General features: G+C 34.8%; 1 protein-coding gene across 1 annotated transcript in view; it reads left to right on the top strand.

Annotated features, from left to right (window-relative positions):
* The window catches only part of ASPH (aspartate beta-hydroxylase), a 167,513-nt gene that overhangs the window by 26,860 nt on the left and 125,062 nt on the right, over window positions 1-15,591 (top strand). The window contains exons 6-9 of the mRNA XM_026662251.2: window positions 914-958; window positions 8,994-9,083; window positions 14,180-14,254; window positions 14,752-14,934. Coding sequence (XP_026518036.2) covers window positions 914-958; window positions 8,994-9,083; window positions 14,180-14,254; window positions 14,752-14,934 — 393 coding nt within the window. The remainder of the gene's footprint in view (window positions 1-913; window positions 959-8,993; window positions 9,084-14,179; window positions 14,255-14,751; window positions 14,935-15,591) is intronic.

Genomic DNA, 15,591 nt, shown 5'->3' with positions numbered 1-15,591 from the left:
GTAACAGCTTAAGATGTGTTTTCATATTTACTTGGTTCATAAGTTTGCTAAATAAGTTTTATTAATTCTGCTATCTCCATTGGCTCAATAGTACTCCTCCTTTTGCTTCAACTGAGTGATTTATTTAGATCTTGTAAGTTTATTCACTGGAGGCAGTAAAGTTACACAAGTGTAATTTTGCCAGCCAAGTTAGGCCTTAACTATTTTATCACTGATGTTAAAGCATGAGGAGAGAACGCAGTTTGGCTTTCAGATCTCAGATCAAGTGTGTAGGGCTAGCAGTTCAAAAAGTCTTTTTTTCAGTGTAATAAAGCCATTTTTTGTCAGTTTTAAGCACAAATTACACAACTTAACTGTAGAGGCCAAAAGTGTTAATATAATCAATTGGTGGATACATTTAGTAGTTTGAAAGTTGTTTCAATTAAAGTACCTATAGCTCCAGACACATACCGTACTTGGTCTTCATCTCACTGGCTGGCTATGCAGTAGCAGATTACACATCTACTGAAGTAAGTTTTCTCATTGGTAGGGAAGGCTGCCATCACCATGGTGGTAATGGTCTATTATCCTTTTGTTGCTGGCTGTGTGATGGGTGCAGGGGTCTGCTTATGGTTGGTATTTGTGGGAATCATTTAACTGTTCCATGAACATCTGACCCTAATTTGAGCCCAGTCCTGCAATCCATGCTGTCTCCAACAAATGGAAGTACAATAAAGAGCTCTTATTTTAACAAATATATAATTCAAAATATATTTAGAAATGGTTGGCATTTGGAAGAAATCTGAACTCTAACTACCATAAAGAGCCAATGAAATTTTGTTGCTCTAGATTGGTAAATTATGTATGTTATTTGCTTAATGTATTGAATATCAGAAAATATGTTTATAACCTGTTTCCGTCTTACAAACATCAGGAGAGGAGCCAGGAGGGGTAGACAAGAGAAAAGCTAAGGCCAAAGGTACTTTGATTCGTCTTTTGTCAGTGAGTTTTGTGCAAATAATTTCTAATGCCTGAAATGCATGAGATTTGCAAACCAGGTAATTGAACTCTGGCTACTAATGCTAGATGTGGTGATTGTCTTTTTAGTTGGAGATGCAGCAAACAAATACCCTGCAAATTCTCAGTCAGAATTTCAAATTCCTGTTATCCATCTGCAGCTAATTTGAGTGCTTTCCTAATACAGGATATAATTAAATGTAAATCTATTTAAAAACACTTTGTGCAAGTTTTTTGCATGATTTCGCTGATTGTCTTGCAACTCTGTTATTTCATATGGTGTGTGTGGAGATACATTTTGAATATATACCCCGATTTTGCTTTGTTCCTTAATCCTCTTCAGTGACATCTTTACTGTTTTCAGATATTTAAGGGATTTATTGATCTTCAGGCAGAAGAGGGACCATTAGGATCATATAGTCTGGAATTTACCTAACATAAGCCATAGAATTTCATCCAGTAATTCTTAAGTGTGGTTTAGAAATTAAGGTAGAGTTTAGTGGTTGTTCCCATTATAATTGGATGTTATTTCTAGGGTTGTTTGCAATTCTAGTTTTATTTGAGGAAACATTCGCTGGGAATAATCTGTTGCATCTACTACTCTGTACTGGGCAGCCTGCTTGTTGAATGTAACAAACTTTACACCATCATTGGTTATCATTTTTTCCCCTCTAAGGCTAGAGTACCAAATTATTTTTTTGTTAATTTACAGTGAAAAGATGGTTAGAAAAAAATTATCTACTGGGGAAAGTTCTCATGCACATATGAATACTATTTTTCCTTACCTTTGCATGCCAGCTGAAATTTATAGCTTTTGTTTTGCGTTGTGTTTGGAATAACTTGTTTTGAAAATGTATGTTTCCCAAAATATTAATAAATGAGCCATTTAGATACTTGTTGTGTTTGGGTTCTTACTGAAGAATTGTATGATATTGTAGCGAAGGAATGTTATGAAATGCCTCCAGTCCTTGCACATCATGTAGAGAACCTGTTGGGAGGATATATGGTGGCTGAATTATAAATTTTATGAATGGAAAGAGTATATTCTTTTCATATGCAGAAAATGTAATGAGAAGGTACAGGTAATCAGTTAGTAATACACTACATTACAGCTTTCATTATTATTTACTCTGGCAAAACCTCCAGTAGGCTTCAAGGGAAGACTTTCCTGAGTAAGGATTGAAAATCTGCTTCTGTTAAATTACATAGGTAAAAAATTACTACTGCTTTTCATAGGAAAGAGGACCAGGCTAATTTCTTTTATTTGTAAGTGTGAATAGGGCTGAAAGTAAATGAATCTTTTTTTCTATGCTAACCCCATCATAGTAAGCAAAATATTTTTCTAGTTTTTAGGTTTAAGTATAAAGTGGAAAGTTATTTTGACATAGATTTCCCCCCCACAAACACACAAAGTATGAAAATAGCATCAAAGTAACTTTATTTTGCCGAATCACCTTTTCTTCATATTGTTAAGGAAATTAAATATTAAATCCTGATGATAAGTGAGGACAAACATTAGTGTAAACATTCCCTCACCTTTTGAAAATTTCTACCAATTTCCAATACCTTTATATTTAAAATGGGGAATACTACTGTAACTGATCATCATCTTTTTTTTTTTTTTTTTTTTTTAAAGTGTACTTTCAGTAGTTGAGAAGGCTGTGTTGATCTGCTTTGTTTGCATGTTATCTGGATGTTGCATCACAGTCGTAAGCTACTGTAATTTTAAATAAATAAGAAAAAATTAAGTATGAAAGGGACAATGTCAAGATAAAAATCATAATAAAATGTATGTATATTAATGCTATTGATTAAAATGCCAAGATTTTAAAATCAGATTTACCTCTGATGCTTTTAATTTGTATTTCTTTGTACAATGAAACTAGACTGATCAGTTTGCTTTTAATTTTTTTTACTATCAGTTTCTAGTACTCCCAATTCTGGTTTTAATTCACTAACAGCGCTGTTGGGTGCTCAACCTTTTTCCTAGTCATATTAATTTTTTTTGTAATCTTTGGCCTAACTAAGGTGACAGTGTCCCTGAAGTGTTATGCTATAGATATTAGTTACTGTAAATTTCCTCGCTGATCTATGAGGTTGAAAAATTCACAAGTAGATCTTGTTTTAAAGAAGGTATTCTTGCTTTATCTTATAAGATTCAAAGTACCAGGATCAAAGAGGTGTTAGACAAAGTCATTGAAAAGCATGTGTTCTGTAAAAGTAAATTAACAGTATTAGTTATAGAAAAGTAGTTTTATTAGAGTATGAAATTGAAAATACAGCAGTTTAATATAAGATGCTTATTTTCTGCATCTGCTGCATGATTTAAGACTTCAGTACGAAACTCAGATCTGATTTGTGTAGTTTTATAAATGTATTAATAGCTTAAATTGCCATCCTAATTAACAAGTATTTAGGCATCAAGAGATCTTTCTGCATAAATATTTCATGAATTTTGTTATGGGTTAATTAGAATAAAAAATAGGCTGCTAGCTATGCCAGCATTAGATTTTGGGGGGGGGGGGAAGATGATAATATGGGTGGTCATCTTAGATTATTCGGGTTTGGAGCTGCAATTGGCATTAAATTATGCAGATACCTTGCACAAAATTGTGTTCCATGATCTAAAAATGGTGCTGTTAATTAACGTTTTCCATTTTTTAAATGAAAATATGAAAAGTAAAAGAAGCAATTAAAGAACCACTCAAGAAAATAAGAGAGAGAGAAGCATCCAGGAAGAAGGAAAACAAAGTTGAAGAAGAGAAAAAAAAATCCATGGAAGGAAAAGTTGCTGACCGAAAGGTTAAGAAAGTTGTTGAGGTGGCTAAATTGAGGGAAGATTCTGACAAGGTTAAAAAAGACAAAGGCAAGGAAAATGGAAAATCAGGAATAGACAAAAATGTGAAACACAAGGAGACTATGAAGAAATCAGCCACTGAAAAGGAGGTTACCCCTTCTCAAGCAGAGAAAGACACAGTAACTAAAAAGAGAGCTAAAATCCCTTCCAGAGTTTCTGAAAATTCAGCAAAGGAAGATGAGAAGAAAAAACAGAAATAGGGATTTGATGGTGAGAAAAACTTAATGTATTGGTAACATAATTTAGTGTATTAGTAACAATTTTTCTGAAAGTCATTAGTGTGAGTGACGATTATGCAGACTGCTTATGTGTGTACTTGCGTTGTAAACACACAACAAATATCTGCTGTGGAGCTCAAATGTGTACATAATGTATTTGATCACAAGTCCTGTACATTAAAAATTGTTGGTATAGCTTTGAAATCTGACTTTTTTTTTTTTTTTTTTTACATACAATATCAAACCCTTAAATACATGTCTCTTGCTTTCTATTAAGGTGTTACATTTTTCTTGTAGATATGTGAAGAGTGTAAAAACATTGTGAATCATATGTAGAAGTTTATTAATGTATTATTGGATGATAATCTGGACATTACCTAAGTGGTGAAAATTCCTATTGTAAGAAACTAATTCTCATTTCATTAGAAGGCATGCAAACTAGAAATAGTGTCAATGAAACACATTTGTTAGAGTCTGATGCTTTTATTGAGTGCTGTAATGTTTTTCAGTGGTCCTGTGACAGTTTTTGTATTGCTATTACTATGCTAAATTACTGCTGTGTTGGCTTCATCTTTTGTCTGAAACCTTTGTTAGTTCACTATGGGTGAGATTTTCAAAAGTATTCAGCACCCAAAATTGGGGGCAAATTTGCTCAGAAGCCAGCAGCTCCCTTCTCAATGGAAGCTTCTGGGCGCTTACGCTTTTGAAAATCTAGCCACTTACTGAGATGTCTAAATGGGAGTGGTTGCTTGCTGATCAAATTTCAGGAAGCTGACATTGTACCATTATTTGTATTTTGGCTGGACTGGACTAGAGAACAGATTTGTGTATTGCGGCCACTCATAGAATAGCTTATTCCTACAATAGTTCTAAATGTTCTACTTCTATACATTAGCTCATTTTTTTTTGGATTGGTATTCCTTTGTTTTATTTTCAGCAATGAAGATTGAGAAGTATCCAAGAGTCTTATTAATTGGGGTAAATAGGATGTTACAAAATTTCTTCAGAAATAGTGTATTTCAGTATGTTACAAAATCTGTACTTAATTTCTAGTTGGTATATAAGAAATACTTTATGTACAAATCCTGATTTTTATTGGACAAACAATAGAATTGATTATATGCTGAATCATTGCAAATAAAATTACAAGAGACTAGAACAAAATCTGAAAATGATACTTGAGGGTCACTGACTGTAGTGGCTGGTGGTCCTAGCAAGGTTCTGGAATTTGACTCCGCAGTTCTGGTTCTACCATAAACTGTTCTGTGACCTTCTATAAACTACTTCACTTCTGTCTCTCAGTTGATCCAGTACATATATGCATGCTTAGTTGTATTGAGGCTTAGTATTTGTAAGGTGCTTTAAGACCTATGGGTGACAGGTGCAGTAGTATACTTTTATATAATGCTGTGAAGGAAACAATGTTTTTGAAAACAAAAACAATGGCAAATACTACAGTACAATGTGACACAAGTTGTCCTAATTAGGAGGAATGACATACTGAATTAGTTTCTAAATACTGGGAAAATATAAAGTGTGTATATATACACACCTGCGTGCTGATCAGGGTACATTTTAGAGATGATTAGCAAAAATGTGGGAGTGAATATAGAAATCTCTCAGAACAGCTCTAGAAAAATATTCTAAATCTCCTTTGGAAATGGGACTTGATATCTATTCTTGCATAACAAGCCCAGACTTCTCTTAAGTTTAAGTTTCAGTAACAATATTAATACTCTTATCTCTTATTCCATTGTAATCTGTTGGAAATGAAGATAAATATTTGATAGAGAAACACTTTTCTTGTAAGTAGGTACTGGAAGTACTTCTATTGGCAGATTACATCTAGGGTCCCTCCAGTGTCTGGATTGAGGGTGTGTACATCAACATTTTTCTTATATCTGGTAACAGAGAAAAGTACATTGGGGGGGAGGGGGGAGAGGAGGTGGAGATTTGAGTGTCATACTTTCTATAATGCCTCTATCTGTTCCAAGCTCTGAACTGCCATATTGCAGTTAACAATATAAATTATTTCAAATTGCATTTTTAAGTTGCATGCATGGAGTGGTATTGAGGAAAAAAGGCAGAATTAACTCTCCCTCATATGTTCCCGTGCCCCCCCCCCCCCAAAAGCCACACACAAAACCCAACAGTCCTCTTATGTCCCAATCTTACAAAGATTATACATGTGAAGTCCCATTGATTTCATTGGGACTATTCCCATGCATAAAGTTAAGCATGTGTGTAAGACTTTGCAGCATTGGAACCTTACTTAAAATGCTGTTTTAAAGCAGCTTCATGAAAATTTCTAATGTAGTTCAGACCATCATGTTTCTTTGTAATTGTTAATTCACGTTTTCATGTGAATTCCAATATGTATACAGTTTTAAATGGGATAAACATACACATGCTTGGTGTGTGAAAGGTCAGTCACTCTGTAACCTAATACATGGGATTGTCTCTATAAACACCTTTCATTAAAATCAAACATCTAAATCCAATAGAGTTGTTACTGTATAAAGGCATGTTTAAGAGCCTGAAAATAAAATGTGTGTACTGTTTCAATCAAGGAAATTATACTTAAAAGGAACATCGCAACAGAAGATTGTTCATCATAGTGTACCTTCTTTTTGAAAGATGTTGGTCCTCTGTGCATATTCTGAGGACATTTGTCACTTTGTCTTGCATAAGTATGTTGCACTAGAGTGACCCAAACCATGTTATGTTTTTTTTAATTGGCTTGGTTTTCATGAGTATAGTAAAAAAGTCAAATATGCAATATTAATCTTTTAACTCTGGATTTGCTGATCTGCTACAGTCTGCTCATGCTGTTCCTTGTAATTTAATTTAAAAACCCTTGATCTTTATTAGTATAAAAGATATGAGTTAAACAATCCTTGTACCACAGTAATTTCAAATATCCCGTTAAGTAATATAAAAGTACTTGTTTACATAAATAAAAATGGTTCAGAATAGCCCAGAAATGGTTGTGAAATTAAGGTGTATATAATGCAGATTTAGCTTTCAGAAAAAAATTCTCTAAACAGAATAATAGTAAAAAGCTGATGGAACTGAAGTGGTGGCTTAAAGTCAATTTTAAAGGGGTACGGTGTAGTTCACTTTGGAGCAACTTGTTTGCTTCCTGACTTGCCATCACATAATTACAGCACATCTGTTGCTCTGCCAGTTTATACTTAAAGACAAATGGAGACCTTGAAACAACAAAACCAAGACACGGATGCATATTTTATCATGCACTTTGTGCTCTGTTGATCTACCCAGTTTGTAAACTCAGTTGATATTGTGAGAGATCTGAAACTGAGAGTTTGTTTTGGCATGTGCAGCAAGAAGTCTAAATTGCTAGGTTTTTTTAAATAAATGAGGAGGAGTTAGTATGCAAAGTGGTGAACTGCAGGTTTTTGTTTTTTTCAATCAGGCTTCAAATATTTTAAGTACGGACATGTTTCAGCTGTGTTTGTAACTATTAGAAAGAAGATCCTACAGAGCTGTTGAAATACTTATAGTTAGCCTAAATGATAGAGAAATGACCAAGTTCTGGTGAGAATTAATTAATTAAAAAAAAAACAAAACACCTATATAACACAATCCTGGCTAAAAACACCTAAAATAGAGTTGAGGGAACTAAAGTTCTCACTGCCCCCTCCATTGTTCAGGCCTCAAAAAATAGACCTGTTTGAGCCCTAATGAACACTATTCAGTGACTAATGTTGGATTTTGTTAATCATAAAACAAATCTGATGTATAATCAATTTTAAATGTTATGAGTTTGACATTTTAGGAATGAATGTTTCTATTAATGAGACAGACAATACAATCTGATGTTTCAATGAGAACAACACAGGAAGCTTGTAGACCTTGTAGTATGGTTATTGAGTAAGAACTCTGGCTTGTATTCACTCTTATAGAAGAGGAAAATTTATCCTGATTATCAGGATATTCTTGAAAATGTTCTACACCCTAAGATCTCAATATCTCAATGTGAGTGGCTCAAAACTGTCACTTGTTATTTTCCAAAACTAGACTTCATAAGTAAGTGGAAAATGTGCGTTAGGTAACAATTCTGCACGGGACACATGAAAGATGGGACTAGGTGATCTTCCCCCCTGGAAATTCTGTGACCCTCTTACTCCAGCACTGATCACTGTATATGTGCAGCTCCCTTGTTTTCCATCATAGTCAGATCCAGAGGCACTTATTTAGTTGTACATCAAGTCTTACTATATTGGGGAAACCTGTGTACCAGAACTCCGTGAATCATAGTTTTGCTACAACATTCATGAACCTGATTTATGGACTGAAGAGAACTAAAGGGTAGATTGCTGAATCTGAAGGCACAGTTAGGCTTGTAGCCTTCTTTACGATCTATTGAGCTATATTTGCGAGCCTAGTCAATAGTTTTATTGTGAGCTATGCGTTATGAAAACTTTTTAGAAGAACTCAAGATAAGACAACTTAAAAAAAATCACATAAGTACCATTTTTAAAATTTGGAAATAGTTGAAGTGAAAAGAAATGTCTGTTTTTTATCAGCATACATTATTTTTTCTTACTAAACAAAACCTATGAACAGTATTGTGATGTGTTTAAATCTGTGTGGATTTTGTTCAATAAACTTATACCAAAGAAAGAAGTTTGGGCATCTTTAACATGAAATTAGAAAAATGGGTAATGTATTCTTCAAATAACCCTCCCAACATGCTTTAGTCTTTGCAGAGAATGTACTGTTAAGGACAACGTAGAACAGTACATTGCTTGCGTAAATCCTCATGTGCTTATACTGTCCATTTGTTTTACTGATAATATAATTGAATCTCATGCTGATTATCAAGATTCTCATGCTGATATATAATTAGATCAAGACAAGACAAAGCCTAAAGTTAACTTTATAACTGAAAAATGCAGGACTTAAAGAAAGATCTGTCCCAGCACAGCCAACACCAGCAGAATCCGAAGAGTCCATTCAAGCTGCAGAGCAGTCATTCGTTACATCAGGTAAGGTCTCTCACAAACTGTACATGACGACAAAAGGCAAGAAACATTTCACTTATGGTACTTTTGTCTGCGTGGATGTGAAATTGCATGACCTCTCATCACAGGTAAAAAAAATCCCTTCTTTCTGTTGCCAATATTTGCCATTTAACTTCTTAATAGTTGTCAGTTTACTGTAGTAATTTATTCCATAATATTCAGGATTCACTATAAGTAACTGTTATAAAATTAATAAACATTAAAATTCTTAACTGGTTCGCTCATACAATAGAAAGAGCGACTGTAAACATTCTTGACTACAATTTGTATAGTATTGTTCCAGCATATTTTTCTGTAAGAATACAAATGCTGGTATGCATATAGATGTAGTAGAGTACTTAATCAAAAATGGGAGCAGATTTGCCAGTTTGAGTAGTCTGCGAAGTTTAATTAGGTTGCTCCACCAAGTGTTAAATGAAGGTAGTACACTACATAGTACAGTACATAAAAATGTACATGAATGCTGTCTCATGATTTTATTGCTCTCCTGGTTAGAGGACAAAATATACAATTTAAGTTTGTGACTTGAAAGATACAGGCATAAAACTTGCTTTTTTTTTAATTAGATCAGCATTTTTTTTTTAAATTATTACATATATAATAGTTTATACTGGGAGTTCATATTTGGCTCAACTGCTAGAACATAAGTGTGGAAACAATTGTAAACCCATTATTTTTGCCTATTTATATAGATATTAATAATGTTATTGCTGCTATTATTTATTTGTATTGTGGTAATACCAAGAGGCCACCAAACTAGGCTCAGGACCACACGATGTTTTACACTTTACACACACATAACAAAAAGATGGTCTTTTTTTGTTATTTAAATCCTTTTTGTGTTTTTGCAATATTTTAAGCTCAATACTAGGCAAAGTTTAATCAATGCTACATATTTTAAGTATTCAGTCCTTATGTACTACAGTACTCAAGTACTTTTACTTATGTTCAGAATCTACCTTCAGGAACAGATTTCTTGCTTAAAACATCAAAAAGATTAAAACCCACCAGTCCTATGCAGAATTCAAGGAAATAAATTAAATACCCAATTTTACATGTGCTTGCCAGCAAATATTACTTACTGCCAGCCACAGTGCATGGATTGGACTCTAAAAACCTATTTTCTGCATCTTCTTTTTTCTGTCTCTTGAGAAAGCACATCCTATTGAATATGTGCATAAGACTATACAGAATGAGATATGAATGTAGGGCATATTGTTAATAAACTGGAAATTAGAGTCTGTGCTAAAAAAGCACAAGAAAAATAATTCTATCACAGTTGCACTTCATCTGAATATACAAACGTTGGTGGTTTTCCTACAGCATTTAATTTTGCTATACAATTCATTTAAAAGCTGAGTTGTTTATTTTCGATTTCCCCACTGATTTTAAGTGACCTGAATGTGTGAACTGCATAAGTGCCAAAAGTATTATTACACAAGTTAACTACTTTGAGTGATCCCTTCTGCATACATGTATGTACCTACTTGGTGTAATAATAAATATAAATATTACTATTAATTGATTATATATAATATTAATAGTATAAATTATTCATACAATTTTGTATTAAATAATTTCTATCCTATGTCTATAATCTTGTCAGAAGAAGCACCCTATGGAAACAAACATTTGGTGCTTTTTCTAAATCCCTTGGTTTTTGGAAACGTTAAAATTTCTCTTCAGTGTTTATAATTTACTTAATCTAAAAATCATATTAAAATTATTTATCTAAATTGAATTGAGTACAGCTTGGTATATTCTTTTAAGCACTTATTCTCCCAGTGTCTGTAAATCCATTGTTGTCACTTACTTGAATTTAGAATTTCAGAAGAGTATCTAATTATATAATCTTAAATTTATCTGACAATTCCCTCCATATATGCACTTCATTTTTTTGCTGCTAAATAAAGGATTAGAAAAAGAATAGTCACTATTTGAACTGCATATATAATAGTCTTACTATTTTAAATTAATATTGAAAATAGAGTTTTATGGAAACCGTTTTGAAAAGGAGTTCTGTCGTTTAATAAGTTTAAAAAAAAAAACCACCTTTGTTATGGACATCAGAAATAAAAAAAAAATTAAATCTATTATTGGTAATACTTTTTTTATAAATAGTACTTTCCCTACCTTAAGCATTAAAGATTACACCCATTCCATTTTTCTTGGCTCAGACAAATTCTTCAGTTTGAGCCACTGTGGACTAGGCTCTGGGCAAGGACTAAAAGAATTCCTTTCTGAAAACTTAGTCCATTTTACAAGTAATATTTTAATTTGTTGAGACGCTCAAGTAGCTGACGCTGACATGAACTTGTATAGTATATGTTCAGTGTGTATAAAACTGAAGAACCAGAAGGCATTTAAGGGTCACTGATTTTTACAAAGAGTTATTAGTTGCCATTTTGTTTACCTTTATCTTTAAATTTCAAATTCAGAAAAAAAAAATCATATAAGGATTAATAAACTGGTATTTCCTTCCATATCTCATATATTGTGGGTGTGTACGTGTATATACACACACACACACACACACACACACACACACACACACACTTCATAAAAGGAAATTAAATTTTTCTTCAATTGATAGAAAAATAAGTGTTCAAAAATTTCATATTGAAAACCCAGGTCCCATCTTTGTGGAACTTACAATGATTACTCCTTAGGGCATTCTGCACCAAAATTTTAAAAATTATGTGCCAAAAAATTAAAAATTCCACACACACACTATTTTAAAATTCTGCAAATTTTATTTGTCAAGTAAATGAAGGCTCCAGCATGACTTTGGGGAGCACAGGCCACTGGCTGCACGGAGGTGGGAGATCACTGTGGAACTCCCCCACCGCCATTGGGACACAGATCCAGCGATGAGGCTGCACCCAACCCTGACACAGCGCAAGGACAGGGCCCTGCCCCCAAAACAACCCAGGGCACTGTCCCTCTGTGTCAAGTATGGAGGGGCTTAGTGGGGGGGGGATCCAGGTGTAGGGGGAGTGGGACTTTGTGGGTGGGGTGTCTGGGTGAGGTTCGGCGGGAGGATCTCGGTATGAGGGGGGTCTGGATGCATGGGGGTTGGGCGGATGGGGGAGCAGCTCCCTGTACAGGGACCCTGCCTCCTGCAGGTGAGGAGCAATTGGTGCAGGAAGGGCGGGGGAGAGGGAGAGAGTTTGCAGAGCTTCCTACAGCCGGGGAGAAATCTGGGGGTGGGTCTCACATGGCCAGGGATACTGTGTAGGGGAAGAGGAAGTCCCATTCTCCCCAGCCCAGCTGGGACTAGGAGCTGAGCCCGGTGCAGGGTAGGAGCCACCAGCCAGTTCTTCCCCAGTCCTGCCCCCTACCCCGTGGTGATTTACCTCTTTGCCAGCTGCGCTGGGCACCTGAAATACTGCTGGGGAGGGTCTCATGACTGCTCTTATGACTTCCCTTTGTACCCTGTTAGAAAATCATTTTTCTGCAGAGAAGCAAAGAAATCTGATGGGGACATAAATTCTGCGCATGCGCAGTGGTGCACAATTCCCCCAGGAGTAAATCTGGTGACTGTCAAACACTCAACCTTCCTTCCAGCATGTGCATATTGTAAGAAGAAATGGTATCTTTAGTAACAGTGTGGGCCAAATATTCAAAGATGTTATTGTGTATATAAACCATTGCAGACTCAACATAGGTATTAAGAGCTTGATGTCTTCATTAACATTGGGTATTTTTGTATTCACTGGGTAGTTGAGCACCTAACTGGCCACATGCTTCTGTGAATTTCTGGTTTAGCCTGTGCACATTAAGTATTTGTAATTGAGTTAAGTGTACACAAATGAGCAGTTGCACGTTCCTAACTGTAGTAATCCGTTTCTGTCTCTATCACATGAAAGAGATGATAAAGGAAGCAATAAATATAATAATATGGACATGGCATATTTTTTCTCATCAAGACACTTTTGAAAGCTCAATCTGATAATACAGTATGAATTGCTGTTTATCACCTCTTCTTTTTTTGTGTGGGTAGTGTCTTAAATTAGAACCCCATAAATCTGAGAGGTGAAATAAAGTGAAGACTTACAAAACAATGTCCTGAAGGCACATGCATGCATACATACATACACTTCCTTTCAGCAGGCTTGTCTTTTAACTCCTGTAGTACTGCTTTGGAAAATATTCTGTGTTCACATCTTATTTATGGAGCTATATAATTGCTGGAAAGAGAACCAATCACCTGAAGGAATTTTTTAAAACAGGTGTGTGGTGGAGCATGAGCCAAAGGTTTTACCATAAATAAATGGGTCAGAAGTGGGACAGTGTGTGTAATGTGGCATGAACTGCTTGGGAAGTCTTACCAGTGGAAAAATTGACACCATTTGCCCGTTATTTTAACAAAACAAAAACCCCACTGACTTGGATAGTATTTTGCTGTCCCTACAGTATGACACACACATGACATTGCCCGTAAGGTCAGAGTGTTTTATTTAAGGGATTAAAATAACGTGGTGGGTTTTAGAACCATAAAAAGTAATAGTGGATCAGGTAAGATACAGAGTTTTACTGCTACTTGAAGCAGTTCAATTTTTTTCATTGCCTGCCATTTTTATTTTTAAAAGTTGTGGGTTGTGTTTTAATTTTTTTTTCTTGTGTATGTTGCAGTAATTATTTTTGTATAGGTTAACATCAGAGAGTTCTTGGTGATTACTATATGGCAGCTGGAATGCAACTATCAGAAATCACTAGTGATACTGTCACTTAAAAAAGTTGTACAGAAAAGTTGATGTTCTTGACATACTAAAAAGCATAAGGGAAATGCTTTCAGTTCATCTTCAGTGAAATTGCTAGACGTCTGGCAAAGGGGTTCATTTTTACTGTTTAAAAAATGCAACCTATTTTACCTGATCCCCTGCCTCCAATCCAATTAATTACAGAGGTGATAGAAAACTCTACAGTGATCTAATGAGGTCAAGGAGTTGCTTTACTGAATATGTCCATCTTTTTCTACAAACTAATTGCAACAGTTGCAAAGTGCAAACTTTGTTATCCTTTGCACCTATTTTTGACATATTTTATAACCCATTTAGAGCACAAGAATGTTGAAGCAGAACTGGAAGAAGAAATCCAGGCCATTCTTCATGAAGCACTCCATTCACAAGCCGGTATGAATTCAGACTTTGCAGTCACTGGATAATTTATAAATAGCACAACAGACTAGACAAATTTGAGATTGATTCTTGATGATGGTGCGCTGGATTTCCTTTCAACTGTATGTGAGGGGATAGCCAACAAGTTGTTGACACCTAGGTGGTCTAGGGAGCAAACCCTGATAACTGGCTTGATTTTCAGAGGTTCTGAGTACCTGTAGCTCCCATTGACCAGTCTACAAATAATGTTTCAAAATGTTACATCTTGACATATCAAGAGAGGACAGGGATGATGTCATCTGTCACTGTGGTTTTCTCTCCTAGCCGTTGTTCCACTGGATCAATGTACAGGCATTTTAGAAGTTCATTCTGATAATGGTTAAGACCCTACTTATTTTGGGGAATGTCTAAGAACTACTAGAGATAAATTTGAATGTGGATTATTTGTTGGAAATTTAATTCAGCGGGTGCTGGGTATGGTGTTTACATCTTCTGTACTTCTTATTAATCAGGAGAGAGGCATGAGGAAGGTGCAGATGAAGGACTAAATGATGAGCATGAGGAAGGTGCAGATGAAGGACTAAATGATGAACGGCAGGAGAAGGATGAAGTATATGAAGAAGCTTTTGAAATTCCTACAACAGATGACTTCTATGAAGCATTAGAAGATGAAATACCAAAACCAGTTCAGGAAGGTCTCTTATCTGAACCAATTAAATAATTTCCATTATATTAACTCTTACTATTTCTACAAGAATCAACTAGAAATATTTTTAAGTGTAGCAAGACAGAAATTCTCATTGAAGTTTTTAGGGCCTTTCTTTTGTGACAAGCCCATTACTGCATTTATGTGTACAAACCATTAACTGAGAACATAAGTGGCAAATATTCACAAACAAATATGCTTTTGTTCACCTACGGGAGTGTAGATGGCAATTTATGAAGTGCATGTAATGCATGCCTTTTAAGAGTGTGACTCCATCTAAATTTCAGTTTGGTGAAGATATGTGACAAATGTTAAACCTCAGCAAAAGTTATTCCCAAATATAAATATTTTATAAATCAAAACAAGATTTTTAACGCATTTTAATCCATAGCATATTAATCCTATTGTTTTATTTATTTGTTTTTAACGGGATTATTTTTTGATTGCTTGAGATTTTCTTCATTCTACCTACACACTTTTATTATATTCTCCAAATGGTCTTACTGTGGAAATTTAGGGGCTAAGCTGAAACTTGTTTGAAATTTGACTCAATTTTTTTTATTTGTGTGTGTGTGTGTATGTGTGTGTGTATGTGTGTATGTGTATGTGTGTGTGTGTGTGTGTGTGTGTGTGTGTGTGTGTGTGT

This window comes from Terrapene carolina, unplaced genomic scaffold (assembly GCF_002925995.2).
Source record: "Terrapene carolina triunguis isolate 2854851 unplaced genomic scaffold, T_m_triunguis-2.0 Scaffold58, whole genome shotgun sequence".
In the NCBI taxonomy this organism is placed as follows: Eukaryota; Metazoa; Chordata; order Testudines; family Emydidae; genus Terrapene; species Terrapene triunguis.
Note: the sequence above shows the minus strand (reverse complement) of the source record. Positions and strands in the feature narration are given on the sequence as shown.